At 36.9% G+C, this 20,584-nt stretch overlaps 1 protein-coding gene across 5 annotated transcripts in view; it reads left to right on the forward strand.

The window, feature by feature from the left end:
- TEAD1 (TEA domain transcription factor 1) overlaps positions 1-20,584 on the forward strand; it is a 215,482-nt gene that overhangs the window by 181,604 nt on the left and 13,294 nt on the right. For all 5 annotated transcript variants that reach the window (XM_087718159.1, XM_087718170.1, XM_087718187.1 and 2 more), the window contains one exon: positions 7,806-7,979. In XM_087718159.1, the coding sequence (XP_087574285.1) occupies positions 7,806-7,979 (174 nt within the window). The remainder of the gene's footprint in view (positions 1-7,805; positions 7,980-20,584) is intronic.

Below are 20,584 nucleotides of genomic sequence, written 5' to 3' on the forward strand. Positions count from 1 at the left end.
GCATTTTTCTTTTCTCTCACTGCTGAAATCTTTTGCATTCCCTAGAATAGGAAACCTTCTCAGTACTTACCCAAAATTTACCAATAAATTGGAATTTTGAATGTAACAGAAAGTTTTAAAAAAAATTAAATGCATTCAAATCATTATATTAACAACATGAAAATTGAAGTTAAATGATTTTATTTGTATTTTATTTATTAGAATTGTTTTTTAAAGCCCACTTTTATTACTTTTATAAGTAGTTCTAGACAGGGAATATACTATAATACTCCTTTCTCCACCTATTTTTCCCCACAATACCAACCTTTGAGATGAGTTGGACTGAGAGTGACTGGCCCAATGTTACCGAATCAGCTTTCATGCCTAAGGTAGAACTGGAACTCATAGTCTCCTGGTTTCTAGGCCATCACATGGTCACATTATGCCGCTGTAAGGCTCATTGCCTGAAATGATCAACAGAAGGTGTGTGGGGGCAAAAATATTCTTCATACGTGGATAATGCTGAAGTGCATAGCAGGCAGATCAGGCAAGCTCAAGCTGCTTGATAATTTTGGAAGGGAAGGAAACAGAAAAAAATAGATTGTGGTATTTTTCCATAATCCAAAGGGGAATGAATATATTTGTCCAATAATAGTTATTGTTTATGTTAGAAAGTGCTGGTAGCAGTACTGAAGGCAGGCTTGGAGTTTCTTTAAAATAGCAGAATGTGAAAACACCAAATCAGCCCTTAATAAGGTCATTTTATGTTGTCGTCGGATCCTATATTTCTGCAATGAAGATCATGGTATAATTTACACTGTTTTTGTAAGTTTTTATATAATTTATGTCATTTCCAGAGGGTATATAACCTGTAACCTTACGGGTCTTGGGCAGGGGTGAAATCTAGCAGGTTCTGAAGAACCAGTAGCAGAAATTTTGAGTTGTTCAGAGAACCCGCAAATGCCACCTCTGACTGGACCCAGAATGCGGTGGGAATGGAGATTTTGCAGTATTCTTCCCCTGCCACACCCACCAAGCCACACCACGCCCACCAAGCCACGCCCACCAAGCCACACCCACAGAAACGGTAGTAAAAAAAAATGAATTTCACCACTGGCCTTGGGGCTTTTCTCCATTCCTCTGGTGAGGGGTTGGGTGTTTTTTTGTGTGGCATCTATCTCCAATTGCTTTGGTTCTTTATTTAAGTGTGAATTTTTCTCGAAACAGATAAGTAGTATTTCATGTGAAAAATTGAACGCTCCATTAATATTGCAATAAGTGAATTAATAACCAGAATCGCTTTCTATATGGATTTTTTAAAATCTGAGATTAAGCAGCTGGATTTTTATACTATAGAATTTTTATACTATAAGACTTACAGGAAACTATAGCAATATTAAGAAATCTCACTTAATGACATTGTATTATTATATTAAATGAAGTATAATTATTATATTTATATAATTCCCATTATTATTATTTTCAATTGGCTTCTCTATGGAGTGTCACAAAAGAGTAAAATTCTTTTAGTTTGTTTTCACACAGAGAAAACATGTTCAACTGAACATTTTATAAAGATTCCCCCCTCCCCACAGATATTCCATGAAGACATGGAATTTTCGATCTTAATTTTATTCAAAAGCTTGTGAACTACAATAGCCTACAGAGATATTTTGAGCTTTTTGTGTCTGTATATAACTGTTTTCTCTAAGGCAGTAAGTATAATATGTGCAAGGAGATATTATCAAGAGTGTTTTTTAGAATAATAGAGATCAGAGATGTAACACTATAACCTTGCATAAGAGGAATCTTTACAACAATCTATGAATAAAAAGTAACAGCACAATAGTAAGAAATATTAACGGAAACAATAATGGTTCATTTTTCAATGCTGCTCTTTGAAAGACTGAATAAATGTTAATGTTAGAAGTAAAGACGCTTTATCTCTTATAAGCTAAGGTATCGATGTTAAGTGAGCCTATTAATACTTTGGATCAGTGATGATCCAGGTTTTAAACACTGAAATCCAAATCTCATATTTGCATTATTCTGTTATTTGCCGATATAAAGTGCTAACAGATCAACCTGTATGGGTGATTGGCCATTACCCTATCATCCCTTTTCAGTCAAAATCGATTATTTCCTTCAATTAGAGAATGTGGAATTAATTGAATTTAGCACATGATTGCTTCTTTGAGTTTATATTTACTGGTAACTGATATAGCCATTGTGCAAATAAAAAGAATCTGAGTAAAGGAAATAACTAGTTGACTTGAAAGGTAGAGTAGAAGTTCATGAACAGAAATAAGATTAACTTAAAGGGAGAATAACAGTAAGTATTTATTCCCTGTGTAATTTAAGAGAGATTCAGTAGAGATTGTATGCCATAAATAAGAAATGAAGTTGTATGTTATGCCTGCACCAAAAGGCATAAGGTAGTCTTGTCACTTAGCATATTTTATAAGGGTTTTGCCAAGAACTGCCACTTATTTCCGAGTTTTGGCAAAACCATGCCCATAGTCAATTATTGGTTTGCTTAACAACCATAGTGTTCACTTTACATCTCCCACATTCATTTTAAAAACCACCAAAAATGTTATAACAATTGCCTATAATGGGCATTATGATTGTATGTCGAAGACTATCTGAAATGAGAAAATCTTCATGGAAAAGCCACACAGAAAAACAGAAAGCGAATTCAATACAATGTTGACCTTTGCTCTCCATTTAGATGCTTGCTGTATTTGGGAATTGATTTGTCATAATTCTTCCACCCTAAAAATACTGGGATGCTTTGCAAGTGTAATGTGGATTTGTTTTCACAACAAAGCTGTTAGCTGAAGTTTCTTTCTTTAATGGTAAAAATACGAAGCAAATGAAGTCTTTCTAGAAATATTTTACAAAATGTATCTCACCGTCTCTTATTTTAGTTATTGTTTAATTGAATCAGAAAAAAGCTAGAGTCTGTTGGATACACTGTTTAAAGTATTTCTTAGGATAATATGATAACTAATTGGTTCTGTTGTCTTGAATTAATTGTTTATTTCATTATCTATCAATAAAACTGGCAAGTGTTGTCATATTCCCTCATCCTGTTTTAGAAGACCAGTTCAATTCATTATTTGGAATTTGATTGAAATCTTCTCCTTTAATCAAATTTCTAAATCTTAATAAATTTACTTTTTGCAGCAATCTTTGCAGAAATTCTGGTTGATTGGTTTTAGATTAAAAATGAATGATGAAATATTGCTGTGCATGATCCCCTGTTACAATCCGTGACGAGCTTTCCTAGGGCTCCTGGGATAGTGATGACTCTGTAGGAAACAAAATAAAACCAAAATTGTTATTTCCTTATATATATCATATGCAGAAAACTATTCTGGCTATAATCCAGGAAGGTTCTCTAAAATAACTTTGAGGTGGTATCTATTGTTGGAATAATCATTAAAATACCACTGAGAAAAATGTTGGAATGGCCTTCTTACTTTTCACTTTGACATAGGTTTTCTTGGTGGAAACAATGGAATTGGTTAATTTAGGCCACAGTGATAATGAATCTTACATTTCTATTTTCCTCTGTAGCGTATTCTGAAACAAACACAATAGATAATCTTGTTTATAACTAAAGCTTGCAATGTTTACAGCTTTCTACTATTATTGGGTTTGGATTGTGGTGGTTCTTTAAAAACAAAACAATGCCATTTCTTAATTGTATGTTATAAGTAAAACAAATGCATCCATATATAACAATGATTTGTCTTGCTTCCTTTGAATTTCTAAATGGGTTATATAGGTTTTTATCCTAGTATTATTTCACAAGAGCCACTTTTATGCATTCTTCAAATATAAGAATGTTTAGTAAGAAGCCTCCATCTCGAGGCTACATGGGTTATTTTAGACTATGCATTCATGAAAGTACATTGTCAACCTCTTTCTACTTTCTGTGCTCCCTAGTGCGACAATCTAACCTTCTTTTAAACAATGGCTACAACAGTAAAACAGCTTAGGATGTCATATTGAAAACAGCGAACACCTTGGTGGGCAAATTTCTCTTTAGAAACGAATGTTATTTTATCTGGAATATTTGAGATTGAAAGAACTATGACTGAATGACATACATTCATGATCTTTTCAAACCCAGATATTTTTGCAATGGAAACTCAGTTGTAAAGGGTTTGTAACTGGAGCTTTTCCACTAACAAACACTATTCATGCCATACAAGGCACACCATGTTATCTTATTGGAAAATATTAAATTCATAGTTTATGTGTCAAAAATAAGAGCAAGTGGAGTCCTTCTGTGCCTTGACAATTTTGAACAAAAAGCAAAACTAGGTTTCAAACAGAAAGGATGGGGGGGGCAACAGGAAGAAGTTTGGTTGGGCTTTCTTTCCCAGTTCCTCATCATCACTTTAAAGAATCCTTTTGATGTAACTTTCGGTTATTGAACATCAATTTGGAAGGAAAATAGCAAGGAATAAGTTAGCTGGTCTACTCCCTTTTTCAATTTTCCCAGCTTATATCTGCTTGTTAGCATATGCAGTTTTTCTAGACCAAGGGTGTCAAACTGGTGGCCCGCAGGCTGGATGTGTCACACGCAGGCCCCATCCACTCCAGCTACACAAATGGGAAAAACATCGTGAAATGTCACATGATGGCAACAGCGAGTTTGACACCCGTCTTCTAGGCTCTTCTCAACCATGTCAGTGATTTCTTAAGCATATGAGCAGTTGCCTTCCACGTTCTGTTTATTGTTCATTAGAAACATGTCATAAGTAAAGGAATAAGACATTCAGTAGAGTATAGCATTTACAGTAATGTAAGAAGAAAATAATCATTCATGTAATGTCAAAATAAAACATTTATGTTCTAAGAATATTGTCAGATGAGGCTATACCATCTGCTACTTTAAAACATATTGGATTTTTTTTTCTGATGCTGCTACTGCAGCATCTGGTATTTTCAGAAAGATCAGCAAACAACTGTAGTAGCTTTACAACTGTCTTCAACTTAAATTGCACTGCCTTCTGTAACAAATCCTTTTAGTTTCTGAATTATGTTTTTCTAAACTGATTTTCCTGGACTTCAAAACAGAAGTAACATGGGGTGTGTGAATTCTTCTGGTCTAAAATCTGCTTTGGAGTCTGCTAACATACATGTTCCAAGCCAAACATGTCATAGTATGGCAATTATTTTGTGATGTTTTGTTTCTCTGCTCCTGCTTACTTAAACCCAAATGGGACAGTTTTATTTACTTACATTGATAAAAAAAAATTATGGAAAACTTGCTATTGGGTGCCTAAGAAATCTAAAGGAAAAGCTATGCCAGAATGGCAGAATCAAAGTATGCTTGTATCTTTCTTTATCAAAAAGCATACATAAAAATGGTTAAAATACATCTATACCAGTCCAAGGTTACTTCTGAATTATCTTTGCAGTTTTACACTTAATCAAGTTTTAATGTATGTAGAGCCCTAAACATTTTGAACAGAGGACATGGATCTGAACAGGCAGCAGTACAAAATGGACATAGCAGTGTCCTTCATAATATGTAACCTTGGAAGTACCCTTTGTTTAGATTAGCTCTACCATCAAGGTCAAAATAAGAAGATAGGGAATTGAAATATTTTAAAGACACTATTCATATGGATTACTGATTCAGTAGTGCTTACTATTAAGTATAAGTAGATAGGATTACATCCCAAATCTTGTATTACACTAAAGTATTCAAGATTATAACACCCCTAAGTTATTTTTAACATATTAATCTGCATTTGCATACAGTAGATGTGCAATGGTTGTAACACAGCTGTGGGTTTATCTTCTCTTAAATGAGCTATTTAGAAGTGGTGGAACTACTAAGAGTAGAAACTGAACCAATAAATTCTGGGATTTGATGTATGAGACTTGCTAAGTGATGGTGACCATGTGTGGAATATTCACTACCAATCTACAACTGGTAATTACTATAAATTCATACAGTCATCTTCAGCAGGTATCAGAAGATTGGTAGGACCAAAGACTGCCTTCTCACTAATTAATTGATTAATTTACTTGTGTGTAAGAGGGGGGAGGGCATGAGAGAATAAGAATTGTGGAGTTCAGATAACGAAAGTTTATGGAAAACCAATGTAAATTATATGCTTTAGCATGGTTTGTAAATCAAACTACTTGGTAATATAGCCACCTTGTTTTTGATAGAAGAAAGGCGGGAATCTAAATGCAATAAATATTTAAGATTTCACCCACAGGCTGAAAAGATTCTCAGATAATATGTGAATCAATTTCTTCCTTCATTGAAACACTGTGAATATTTTGTTAGCGTCTATGTTTTCCATGGGGGATTCTATATAAACCAAAACAAAAATATCAAATGAAATTCCTAGTGATTTTTTAGAATTGATAAGCAGTATGCATGCAACTTCATAATCCTTTGTTGGTTCAACATCCAACCAGACTGAAGTTCTTTTACATTAAGTGTGCTTAATGTAGCATCTTAATCCAGAATTCTAAAGAGACAGTAGAAAGATGCCTGAGAAATAATCCAGCTAGCATCCCTATGGATATTTCAATATAAGTGTTTGAAAACAAGGAATATGAAGCCTAGGTTTGAAACTGAGTTATTTTTACTAAAAAGGTACATCATGGTACATATTATAAGCCTTTTACATATTTTTGAAGTGAGCTTCAAAGAGCTTAGTAAGCTTGTTGCTTTTGCAATTGTCCTATATTTGCGCAGACGCGGTATGGTAATTACTTGGAGTTACAGAATAGGATGATAATTACTGTAATTCTTGTGTAACTGATCGGTATGCAAGTTAAGCCTGCCCTTTCAAAAGCTTTTGCTCATAAGCATTCATTCATTCATGCATTTGTTCATTCGTGCGTTAGCTTCTCCCATTCATTTGTTTACTTTTCTGACCTATATACTTTGTCCTTTAAAACAGAAATACCCTTTCTCTAGCTCTCTAACCTAGAAGATAGAAAAGTTTTCTACTTGTGCTTGGCAATAGTGTGATTTTGGCTATTAGGAAAGGAAGATTTTTTTTCTTTTATTTTTGGAGGGGAAAATTCAAATAGTGGAAAAAAACGGAACTAGTTCATAATTGTTTAAGTTTAATTTAGACGTCATAAAATGCTACTCTTGATTCTGAAATTTAAAAAAAACTGTGATAATGCTGATTATAGATACACATTAATAAATTGGTTTTATTCATTGTTTACACTGTATACTGCATGGATCAGAAAGAAAGCTGAGACAATGTCAACAGACCTATCACATCCTGAACATAAACTGTTTCAACTCCTCTCCCTGAATGCTACTAATGGAGCATTGTGTGCCAAAACAACTAGACACAAAGACAGTTTTTCCCCCCATGCCATCACTCTCCTGAACACTTAATTACCCCAGCAATGCCTTATGTCTAAGGATATTTACCCATCTAAAGGCTATTGTCCTTCTAATCTTTTCTACTACCTTCTCCATTGGTGTCTTATGATGATATACTTTGTTGTTTGTGTGTACGCTGAATGCTTATGCACTGGAAACAAATTCCTTGTGTGTCCAATCACACTTGGCCAATAAAGTATTCTATTCTGTTCTATTTATTAAATGAAGGTTATTTGGTAGTCAAGTTTCTTAGGAATATGAGAACATACTGTATCAAACTAAAGGTTATCTAGCTCCGATTGATTTCTGTTAGATTGCAATTGTAATACTATATTGGCTATTTCCTTTTAAGAAGAAAGATCTTTTATGTACATCTAACTTTTACAAATATATTATAAATATAAATATATTCTTCCTTTGTATTTTTCCTTTGTAGTATAACAAACACCTCTTTGTGCACATTGGACATGCCAACCACTCTTATAGCGATCCATTGCTGGAGTCAGTGGACATTCGTCAGATTTATGACAAATTCCCTGAAAAGAAGGGAGGCTTGAAGGAATTGTTTGGAAAAGGACCCCAGAATGCCTTCTTCCTAGTAAAATTTTGGGTGAGTAAAATATTAAGCAAATATTGCCTGAGTTTTACGCATGTGCATCTTTAGTTTTGTGTTATCTGAATGTCAAAATAAACTTGATTGGTATACAGTAGGTAGATGGAAGCACTTTTCTCTCTCTCAAGGAATAATTCAGTCTTACCCACAGACATGACAATAGATTCCAAAGGACATAGAAGGCACTTCACTTGGATTGGCTGCTCACAATGTGTTAAGGGCTCAAGCTGAAGTGGTTTCTAAAAGAACAGACAAATGGAAGACAAGACCACTACTATATTTTAGTCATGATTGGAAGAAATGTCCTAAGAAGCAATAGTAGGAAAGGGGCTGCTATCTTTGGGTTCTGTTTGGGAACTTTTTGGAGGAATCTCAGTGGCTAGAATGGAATATTAATCTAGAAGGATTTCTGCTATAATGAAGAGGCAGTGTTGTATAGTATTAGGGCATTAAGGTATTGAATTCAGAGGGGAGGTTCACATTTAGTTTCAGCCATGATGTTCACTGCATTACTTTGGAAAAGCCACTATTTTGAAGTTCAGCCTTCATCTCAAATGATTGTGATCGGGAAGAAAAATGGAGGAAGAGGTGGTAGAGATGTTACATTATTTTCCTGAAATCATTTATTACAATAATCCAATGGATATATTATTTGTTACTATCAAGTTTTATCAAATTATCCAATGCTCTTTTAAATATATACCAAAGTCAAGATAATTTAGGATGCAAATCAGTTATATAGTACTCTGGTTTGACATCCTATTCCAAAATTGAAAAAGGCATATCTTATTTTTGCCTTTGTTTCAGAATTGTAGCATAAGCAATTTTCAGTTTCATAATTCCAACAGGTCCTGGAAACACATGGACAATTTGCAGCTATTTCTAACATATTATTTTGGCAATATATTTTTAGAAGAATATGCTCTATATACCAACAATATATATGCAAATCCAGTTTAATGCAATCACATTGGATGAATGGAATAGATGGAATAGTCAACTGCTAAGCTGCTTTCCCCAATTTGGAAGAATTCATCATTATAAAGGTTGTTCTCCCAGCAGAGAAGATCTGTAACTTTAGAGTTTTGTTCCCTTGTACTTTTTCAAACCATTTTCCTAGCCACCTTTGAATTTTACTTCTCCTACAGCCTTGTTCCTAAGAATTTTTGTCTTTTTCCCCATATGAATTGTAATTTACTAAACTGGACTATCTATGAAATGTATTTCTATGAAATGTGTGCTTCAGTGATGTAAGGTATCTACTTCAGCTTTTCATTATATTTTAGAAATGTGAAACCCTCTTTGGAAGATGAATGCTATATCAGGTGTTAATAGAGTGCAGCTACATTTCAGGAAAGAGACGCTGTAGCCAAGAGGTTAGATTTTTAAAAAAGTAATTAAGCTAAGGAAAGTATTTGACACATCACATTAGCTGCTCAAACCTTAGATTAACCTATTTTGCTAAGTACAGCCAGACACACAGTGGCATCCCTACTATTAATGCATAATTAGGTGATCATCAGAAAATTGAAAATGGAATAAAACAGCAGAATAATACAGCTATTCAATTACTCAAGTAGGGATGGCTAGGAGGGAACAATCCACAAGATCTGACAGTTGGCATGACGTATGAGTGGATGCAGAAGTTTGAGTGTGGTATTTAAAGGCAATTCAACGAGGTGCCCTTTATACATCGTAATATGATTTCCAGAATGTTCATGTACACTTCTAAAAGTCACCGAATTCCTTTTTCTCTTTTTATTTTTTTTAACAACGCAAATAGTGTAACTATAATTGGCCAGACTGGAGTCAGAAATGTAAGGGTGCAAATTGTTGTAGGACCCCATTCCTCATACTCATTTCTGGGGAAACAAAAACAATGTAGCTCCACTTTGACCAACGGAGTAAAATGTGGCTTAGACTTAAAAGACTTAGACTTGGCTTGAGAACACTAGTTCAGAAGAGATACAGTCTATTAACCAGTGTAGGTACAATAATATAGAAATAACATGATAATATAACATATGATGGCCATTTTGGCTGTTTTAGATGACAGTGATATTTTTTTTAAGCTTTCTAAGGAGCTATGCTGACAGAAAATGTTGTAAGATGAAGGCCAACATTAAGGTTGGAGAAGATGGTCCTGTTGTATCCAATGCATATGGATCTAGGCATATATAATTGTCTTTCTCTGATGAACTGTTATTTTTCATTAAAAGCCATCATATGGTTTGCTGCCTCCAGCTCTGGACAGCTGCTAATCCCTATTTTAATCTATGATATGGGGAAAAATAGTAAAAAAATAAAACCTTGAACACAATTTTTAAAAAAAAATCAAGGTAGGGAAACATGCAGAGCATGGCTGCTGGAACTCTTTCTCATGCCAGCAGTGGCCATATGCAGCCTTTTTATTTTCTTCTGTGTGATGAAGCAATATGTGTTTCTGTTTTCTATTCATGTTGTATCTTTGTCTGTATGTGCGCACTAGGAAGGGTAGGCAAAATACCTCTATCCTGCATCACATGACTAGGAATGAGGCTTAGAATGAAGTTAGTGACAGTGTCCCAAGCAACTGCCCAACTGCCTTGGCATTGGAGGCTATTTTCCAGAATGGTTTTATCATTATCACTATCTGTAGGATGCAGACTTTACAGTAACAGATTTTTCAGAGGAGTCACTATTTAATGCTACAATAAATGTCTGGAACAGAATAACAGAATTGGAAGGGACCTTGGAGGTCTTCTAGTCCAAACCCCTGCTTAGGCAGGAAACCCTATACCATTTCAGACAAATGGTTATCCGATCTCTTCTTTAAAACATCCAGTGTTTTTATGAAGCACATTCTCAAATTGGGTATTGTGGAGAACTACAAAGTCCCAGTCCAGGAAAATTATGTGGTATGCATTTACTTAGCCATTTTTAAACTTTGTAGAAGAGTTCTCCTCTCAGTTCTGCGACCATTACAAACATATTTGATGGGAATATAAGAAAATTGGGTTTTTAAATAGCTTTTTTCCTGGCTAATCAAGATAACAATCTTTCTATTGCAGTAGAATAGAATATATGTAGCTCAGAATTGAACTGTGGAATTGGTGCTCCCTGAGCTTGATTGTTTGCCTGCAGACATTTCATTACCCAACTAGGCAACATTATCAATGCTAAGACGTGTGGGGTTTACTCCGTTTTTATATAGCTTGCCCTGCAGATTTTGGTGGAAATGTTGCTTTCTCCTTGGTAGTTCCTTGATTAGGCTATTGTTTACTGCTTAATTGTTTGTCTGGTGTTAATCCCCACTTATCTGGATGTAGGCTGCTCAGAAGGATGTGTCTGGGTTTTTTACTTTCCTTCTTAGCTCCTCTCCCCCCACCCCCAGTAAATGGTTAGTAAATCTTGTTTTATCTCTGTGTTGATGACTGATTTGTCTGAATGTCTGTCTGAATTCCTGAATTCCAGGAATTCTCTAGTATTTTTGGATTTAGCTTGGTCTAGAATGCTTACAGGTTCCCAGTTGAAATTATGGTCGACCATTGTTGTGAGTCTAAGAAGTTTTCATCATGTCATCTGACTGCTAATTAATGTTCGTTGATGCAGTCTACTAGTTTTCTGCCTGTCTGTCCTAGATAGTGGCTGCGACAGTCCTTATACTGTATGTTGTAGATGATTCATGTTTTGGGCTACTGGATCTTTTCCTTTGCTTAAGATATTTTGGGGGGCTTTTGTTGGTTTGTGTGGTATGATAATGCCATGCGGTTGTTAATAGCCTGTTGGTTGTTTCTGAGATATTTTGATGTATGTTTGTGTCATCCTTTTCATAGCTTGTTTTGGTTGAGCTGATGTAAGGTGAGTGATCTGTGGGTATCTATTTTGTTCAAAGATATTGTATAGGCAGTCTGTTTCCTTTTCCTGGTGTTCTGGGTTGCTGCATTGTATTTGTACTTATCTAAATAAAGACTTTACACAAATCCCCTTGCAGGAGGTTGGATTCTTACTTTGGTGATGGAGCAATTGGTTAGTGGTTTATTTTTATTTTTTTATAGTCTTGCATTTCTAATTTGCCATCATTTCTCTTATTGATAAGGATATCCCAAAAGGGTAGGTGGTTGCTGTATGCTTCTTTCTTTATATCTTTTGTTACTTGAAACAAAGTTATAAAATGGTTTGAAATTTAAAAAAAAATGTTTGGGAACTTGGCATTCAGATAAATCAGCCATCAATAGATATATAAACGTGAAGAATACTTACACATTATTCAAAAGAGAAAAATAAGCAAAGCTAAGAAGGAACCAAAAAGACCAGAACATATCCTCTCTAGCAGGCCACATCCGGATAAACAGAGATTAACATCAGGCAAACATTCAAGCGGAAAGCAATATCCTAGTGAAGAGAACCACCAAGGAGAAAACCACACCCTACCAAAAGTAGCAGAGCAAGCTAGTATATAAATGGGGTAAAATCATGCTCACATTGAAGATATTATTTAGTTAGGTAATGAAACATTTGCAAGCAAAGAACCAAGCTCAGAGACCACCAAAGATTCCAATACTTTAGTATTGAGAGACAAATGTTTTTAATCCAGCAAATACTGTCTACTATTGAAATGTGTTATTCAAACTGGTTTATCAGTTGTAAGGGTATTTGTTTTAATTTAATTGAGTGCCAGTTATATTTTTTATCAATTATTTTTAATAGTGTGTTTAATTTTATTCTGTTTCATTGTAATTCTGTTTTGTCTTTATTATTGTTAGATCTGAGACAAAATAATAATTGGCAGTATCTGCCATTGAGCACCACCTAGTAAGAACATTAGTAGTGGAAATGAGAGATTGGGATATTTTTAAAGAAAATAATATATGCTTTGAACTGAGCGAAGCAGAACAAGACATAAACCTTGATCAGTTTTATATATTCACGAGCAACTGGCATAGATAGCTGTCCCATTCATGTTTACAAAGGAATAAACACCACTCGGAACACAATAGATCTCATTCCTGAGTAAATATACTCAGAATTATGCTATTACAGTGTTAAATTGCTGTGGCATTGCTTCAGAATAATGCAAACGTACGTGGCAGAGAATGCCTGTGAAACAGAGGGCTTCATGAAGAACTATTGATTAATATCAATAAGTATTTTAATGAATACCTACTTTTCAAGAATCTGCATTGCAAAGAAGTATTCTAGAAAACAACACATGCTGTAATTAGCAGTTTTCTTTGCTTTTTTTTCTTTTAAAGATGCTTTGAAGTCCAAAGCATTTTTGAAATTCAAATGTAGAACAGAGATAAAGGAATCTGCACAATAAAGGGGTATTAAATCATGTCCAAAAATCTCTCCCATTTTATAGATGTAAATATATGCCATAATTAGTGGCAAAGTAACATGAGTTGGATGGTTAACTTTATTCCTTTTTCTTATCATGTAAAATAGATGTGACCTGAGAAAAATATAATGCTGTTTCTTTGTGGCCCATTGTTAACAGTAATGAATTCAGTATAGTTTGTGTTCAGAAAGAGCTCCGCCACATGGTCTCCTCCCACGTCCCTCATGTGTGTCTGCTGCCCTCTTTGGAGGCATGTCAATTCTTTGTCTCCATTCACAAAAAAGCCATTGTAATGTTTCCCCTCCTAAGATGTCATTTTTATTGCATAACCGAGTGAGGCTTGGCAAATCAACTGCCTTAGAGAGATGAGGTTAGAAGGATGCGGCCTGGTCATTTTGACCCAGTTTTGCAACCTCTTTGGGGGTGAAAGGAAAGCTCTGCTGCTTGCCCTTTCCAGTCACCCGAGAGAAGATCGTTCCTGCCCAGGGACCTTCAGGACCTGAATACAAAATTCTTGATACAAGTGTGTTCATTCTGGTGAATGAATTAGAGAGCAGTTGGAAAGTACAGTGGCTTGGCTTGGGCAGCAAAAAGCTGAGCCGTGTGGCAGCAAACAGAGCCACAGTTCCAGATGCTGCACTTGAAAAAAAAAAGAGAGAGAGAGAAGAAAAGAAATTGGAACGAATCTCTGCCCTTTGATCACTGTTCACTGGAAGGAGAGGAAGCATAATGCGCTCCTATGAATGACAACTCATTGCAGCTCATGCTAATGGTAGGAAGCCTCAATGCCATTTAGCAAATGACCCTCCGTGTTCAATTTTAACTACTGCATATTTTGTCTGTTAATTATGCTGCTCCCTCAGGAAATGCAGCCTAGGATTTTTCCCCCACCCCAACCCACCCACCTGTTCACGGCAAAAGAATTTCAGTCCCTTTTTGCACATGCTGTTTGGGGAGGGTGGGGGGAGAAACTAAGCAAATTGTTAAAGTATGCTGTTGTAAAAACACATGCAGGCAAATGCCATTTCCCCAGATTTTAGTCTTTTTTTTTTCACTTACAGCAGTCTTGTTTTCAGCCAGCTCTCTTTCAATGCCTGCTGTGGGCCTTCAGCGGGAGCTGTTTGCATGCATCATGTCAAGCAGCTGATAGGCTTGGTATGTAAAATTTCCAGCACTCAGTACTGACAAGCTGCATTATACTGATGGATGAATACATTATATGTATCAACAGGCACAGAGAACAAGTGTCTGGGAAATGGCCAGTACTATTTTCCAGGATGTTGCTGAAGTATTTGCAGTAAAAGGAAATCTAACACTGAAACACCCGTGTTGGGATTTTAGACTATAATTTTGCTACTACTCTTGCCTTTAAGATATGGTGAAAGCAGGAAACAATCCAATTCTCTGTTTCCAGTTGGCTTTAATCATACAGTTCAAATCTTGGATTAGATTTAGATGTTAGATTTTTCTTCTTCCACGTTCCCCTTTTTAATTTGAACAACGTGCTTTTGCAAATGTACTCGCCAACATAGAAGAAATAGAAAGAAAAATACCATCCAAAACGTAAGATTTCATTTCAGGAAGTACGCTGATGAAAAGTTCTTTCGTATAAGCTTTAGTATTAGTACTCATACAAACTCGGCATTAAATGCACTAAACCAAAAGGTTCAGCTGATTGAGTGGACAGAATTTCTAGTGGTCCCAAGGAAATTCTCCTGAGTCATATAGAGCTTCAGTACCTTCACTTGGGCCTAGAAATCACACAATGCAGCTCCCACAGCAGTCGTATTACAGGGCAACAATGAGACTGCCCAGTAGACACATGGAGCACTGCACTATGCACCAATTGAAACCCCAATCCTAATAATGGAAGGTGTAACTCCAACTCTCCTCTTACAACAATTAACTGGAACCTTTGAAGATGAGCAAATCCACCATAAAATGATGTCTGCAACTCCCCTGGCTTTTAACTTTTCAAAGGATACTATGGTCAACACTATTCCAGCAAGCGTAGCTGTTTCAAAAAATACTGTGATCAACAGTATTCTAGCAAGACAAGAGTAATCATTTCCTATCATCTGTACTTTACCACCAATGATCCATGAAGGGGACCATTGCAATTTTAGCCTTATGCTTAGGTCTGAACCCTGACTGTCTTAGATCTGGAAAGTATTTTCTTCCTTTCCCTTGTTTTTTTCCAAAGGCAAAGCATACCGTATTTTTCAGAGTATAAGACACACCTTCCCCCCCCCCCCAAAAAAGAGGATGAAAATCTGGTTGCTTCTTGTACACTGAATTAAATCATTTTTGGCCTCCCGAAACCATCCCTGGCATCCCTTCTTTTCCCACAAAGGAGGCCTACAAAGTGCTCCTGGGGGCTGGGGAGGGCAAAAATGAGTGAAAAACGGGCCCATTTTTTGCAAAAACAAGGCGTACAGAGGGTTTGGGAGACCTATAGTGCTCCTGGGGGTTGCGGAGGGTGAAAACAAGTGAAAATGGGCCTGTTTTTCATAAAAACGGGGGTGTTTTAGCAATAGTAATAGCAGTTAGACTTATATACCGCTTCATAGGGCTTTCAGCCCTCTCTAAGCAGTTTACAGAGTCAGCATATTGCCCCCAAAAACAATCTGGGTCCTCATTTTACCCACCTCGGAAGGATGGAAGGCTGAGTCAACCCTGAGCCAGTGAGATTTGAACAGTCGAACTGCAGAACTGCAGTCAGCTGAAGTAGCCTGCAGTGTTGCATTAAACCACTGCGCCACCTTGGCTCTTCCCAGGAGCACTCTGCAGGCCTTCTAAACTCTCTGCATGCCCCCTTTTATTTTGCTAAAAATGGGCTTGTTGTCTAATACAGTATATGTAAATTCAAGAGAGGCCTCTTGAAGAATGGGCCTCTTGTTAATATTTCTAGAACCCCATAATTTGGTTTTATAATCTTTGCCTCAGTGGTAAAGGCGTGTAAGGCCTTTGCAGCTTGCCAGTCCAGCAGAGGAGAGAGGGGAACTGAGTTACTCAAGCAGCAGACCATGCGCGCACATAGTCCTTGCACAAATGGCAGTGGTCACACATTTGCAGTTTGACTTGCACAAGAGGCAGCCTAGCATGTCAGCCCAACACTCATGCAAGTTTAGTTGCATGTGTGTCTCTGCGTGCACACTCTGGCCAACCACTCATGTGACCCGATTTCAAATAGGCCACGGCCCAGTAGTACGCTGCGGCCCAGGGGTTGGGGGCCCTTGTTCTAAGATACTCATGTTGGAATATTAAAAACAGGAGAAGATGATGATAATTTACCTCAGGAGAGTTGCTACTTAAGACAATGGCTAAGACCAATAACATTGTGATGATAAAAGCAGATCTGCCATGTGACCAAAATGACTACTCCTGATAGAAAGATGATTCATACACTACAGAATAATTACACTTAATGCAATGTTTTTTAAAAATCTGTACGATGATTCCTGACAAAATAACTATCCTTATAACTGTTCAGATATAACAATTAGTCAACTGTGAATGCAGATTGATGGCAAATTGATTTCACTATCTTTTAAGAAGATAGCAAATTATTTATAATTATATATTATAATTATATATATTTAATATATTATATTAAAATTATATTAATGGTAAAACTAAAATAAATAAAATGATGGTGGGGTCATGTGGAAGTAGATTATATTATTGGTTTTTCACACTTATTTCAATTTAATGCCTGTAAAAATGTTCTTAATAAAAATTGGGTTCATCTGTAAAGCTGCTTCATGTGCTTTATAAGACACATGTTGTTGCAGTGTAAACTAAGAATACTTATTCAGATCTGAGTGTTTGAACTTTGAATAACCAGTCCCATGAAGATTTGCAAAAAGATGTATTGCTAAGGAAATCTCAGTAATGATATTTCTCTTCCAGTTAGATGCAAATTTTTTCTCTTTGGAGTTAACTAACTAGTGACAGGAATACATGCAAAGCCGCCCCAAATCTTCAAACTCCAATCTGTGGGCCCTGTATTCGTGTTTATTAAAATAATGTGGGAGCACTAACATGAATGGAGGCAGCACCATGACATAGCAGTTAAGACACTGGGCTTGTCAGCTGGAAAGTCGGCAACCCAGGTTCAAGATTCGAGCGCCACATGATTGGGTGATCTCCTGTTGTCACCCCAATTCCTACCAACCTAGCAGTTTGAAAGCATGCAAATACAACTAGATAAATTGGTACCATTTTGGGAGGGTAACAGCCCTCCATGACCTCATGTTGGCCACATGATCACAGTTATGTCTTTGGACAGTGCTGGTTCTATTCTCTAGAAATGAAGATGAGCACTACTGCCTAAAATCAGCTATGCTTAACCGACTAAAATCCTCAGGGACCCCTTCTTTCATAAATATAAATACAAATTTCATACAAATAGATTCAGGCTGATCTTATACATTTTTCTTTGCTTTACTTGTCCCTTTTAATATGCTGTATTTTTCGGAATATAAGACGCACCTTTTTTCCTTAAAAAAGAGGCTGAAAATCTGGGTGCATCTTATACATCGAATACACCATTTTTTGCCCCCAAAGCCCCACCCTCTTCACCAACATGGCCGTGCCTAGCCTTATGGAAGTTTTCAAAGAACTCCTTGGGGCTGGGGAGGGCAGAAATGAGCAAAGAACGGGCCATTTTTGCCCCCCCCCAGGCCCCAGCAGCACTCTATAAGCTTCCATAAGCTATGCATGCAATATTTTTTGATGAAAAATGGGCCTGTTTTCATGAAAAACAGGCCATTTTTTGCTCATTTTTGCCCCCCCCCCCGGAGCACTCTGCAGGCCTCCCCAAGGCTATTCATGCCTTTTTTTAAAGAAGGGGCCCGTTTTTGTGGGAAAAGGGCCATTTTTTGCTCGCTTTTGGCCCCCCATCCCCCAGGAGCACTCTGCAAGCCCCCCCAAGGCTATTCATGCCTTTTTTTAAAAAAAACGGGCCCATTTTCATGAAAAATGGGCCACTTTTTGCTCGTTTAAGGGGGCATCCCCCCAGGAGCACTCTGCAAGCTCCCCCAAGGCTATTCATGCCTTTTTTTTTTTAAAGCCAGTTTTTGTGAAAAACAGGCCGTTTTGGGGAGGTTTGCAGAATGCAAAAACTTTTTTTTTTCTTTTGGAAAGCTCTTTAACTGATTGATGAGAATTACGTTGATCAAGTGCTGTGCCAGCAGAAACAAAGTCTTAGGTGCTGCAGATTGTCAGCAATTTCCTTCTCCAACTCATGGATAAATACACCTGGAAACATCTACCTACCTACCTACTCTGTCTCTCTCTCTCTCCTACCTATCTACTGTATTTCTCTCTCTTCCCCCTTCTATCTATCTACGTACCTACTTACTCTCTCTCCCCTACCTATCTACTATATTTATCTCTCTCTCTATTTCTCTCTTTCTATCCCTTTACCTACCTACCTAACTACTCTCTCTCTCTCTCCCTACCCACCTACTGTATTTCTCTCTCTTTCTCTCCCTCTCTATCACTCTATCTACCTACCTACTTTTTTTTAACTTGCCTCTTCAAAACCTTGGTGCGTCTTATACTCCGGCAAATATGGTAGTTGGAAAAAGGATGTAACCATTGCAATACAAATAACTCTTACTCACTCATGCTGATTTTATAATAGAGAGGTGTTCCTGGGAGAGCTTCAACACAAAGCAGTTCATCGTCTTTATTCTTCATAATTTTTCTAGACCTCACATTCTTAAGAAGTCAAGCTAAAAGGTGGTCAGAGGGCCATGCTTTATTTTAATGTGTTCCTATTGCTTCCTTTCCCATGAAAGGAGGATATACACCACTTGCCAGATAAAAGAGGAAGTCAGTAGAAATGGGATAGCAGTGGGGTGAGGAATGGTGGAGATTAGAAATAACTTATTTGAGGGACAAGGAAAGTCCTCAGTTAACAACACTAAATGGAAACTCCATCACTAAGCAATGCAGTTGTAAAGTTTGATGCCACACAATCACACCGACTTACAACAGCAGTTCCTGCAGGTCTGGTTACAGCCATTAAGCAAATCCTCTGTGGTTGTTAAGTGTGAAGTCATGTGGACATCATTTGTGACCTCCTGCTGGCTTCCCCATTAATTTGGCTTGTTGGAAGCTGGCAATAAAGTCACAAATGTTGATCATGTGACTGCAGGATGCTGCAACCATCAAAAGTGCAAATTGATTATCAACTGCCCAAATCACAATCACATCACTGCAGTGATGCTGCAACAGCCACAACTTTAAAGATCAGTTCAGTGTCCTAGCAACAGTCACTCAACAAATGGTCATTAACCAAGGACAACCTCTTTTTGGGCTGGGAGGGGGAATATTGCAGAATATAACTGGGAGTTTCTCATGTTAACAAAATGTAGTAGAAAGTTAGAAAGGAAAATATCTGAGTGCTGAGCTTAGAAGATAATTATGACTTTCTGTGGTGAATAGATAACTTTTGTTTGAGAAATGTGAAGTGGAAAAGAGGGAATTGAGTGAGGGATAATCCTGAATTATAATAAATAATCAAGATTAATTTTTAATTGCATGCAGTCAGTTTCTTTGTTTTTTAGCCCTTGGAGTTTACTGTTCTCTGGGATTAGCTGCATCCATCACAAATGCTGCCAATCATCCATTTTATGATCAAATTTTGGTTACTTACTCCAAACAACACGGTCTGCAAAATGTTTGGATAGTTCTGTTTTATCATAAAGCCATTCCATCTTTGCTGTGCTTTACAAATGTGGTGTTGGGTGGGAGGATTTGAATAGGAGATGTTTCCTGCAAATTTTCTAATACTTTCTCCAAATATATGTTAGCTAGTGTGTCTTTATTCTTGCTTTGCGTAATTATTTATACTCTGCAACCAGGGATGTGCAGTCAGGGGAGGCATGAGAGGCAGAGCCTCACCACTGTCATCATGAAAAGAAAAAAAATGTAAAAGGAAAAAGGCTGAGCTAGTTGCTGCCAGAGTCACAGTGGATGACTCTGCTTAGTACTTAACTGTTTAAAAAAGCCTCTAAAAAATGCCTTCTAAAGGAGGAGGCGGGAGAATGATGTGCCTCATCTAGTCTGGTGTTTTATGATCACTCAAGCAGAGTTAAGCAAGGGTTAAAAGCTGAAAAATTCCTGACGTAGATGAAGCACGTCGTTCTCCTGCCTCCTCCCGTGGAGGGCACTTTTTTAGAGGCTTTTTTAAACAGTTAAGCACTAAGCAGAGTCAACTAGCTCAGCCTGACCTCAGCTCTTGCCTTTTTCCTTTTCAATTTTTTTTCTT

Source organism: Thamnophis sirtalis, unplaced genomic scaffold (assembly GCF_051295495.1).
Source record: "Thamnophis sirtalis isolate CommonGarterSnake01/CBP01778 unplaced genomic scaffold, rThaSir2_p1.2 scaffold_1, whole genome shotgun sequence".
Classification (NCBI taxonomy): Eukaryota; Metazoa; Chordata; class Lepidosauria; order Squamata; family Natricidae; genus Thamnophis; species Thamnophis sirtalis.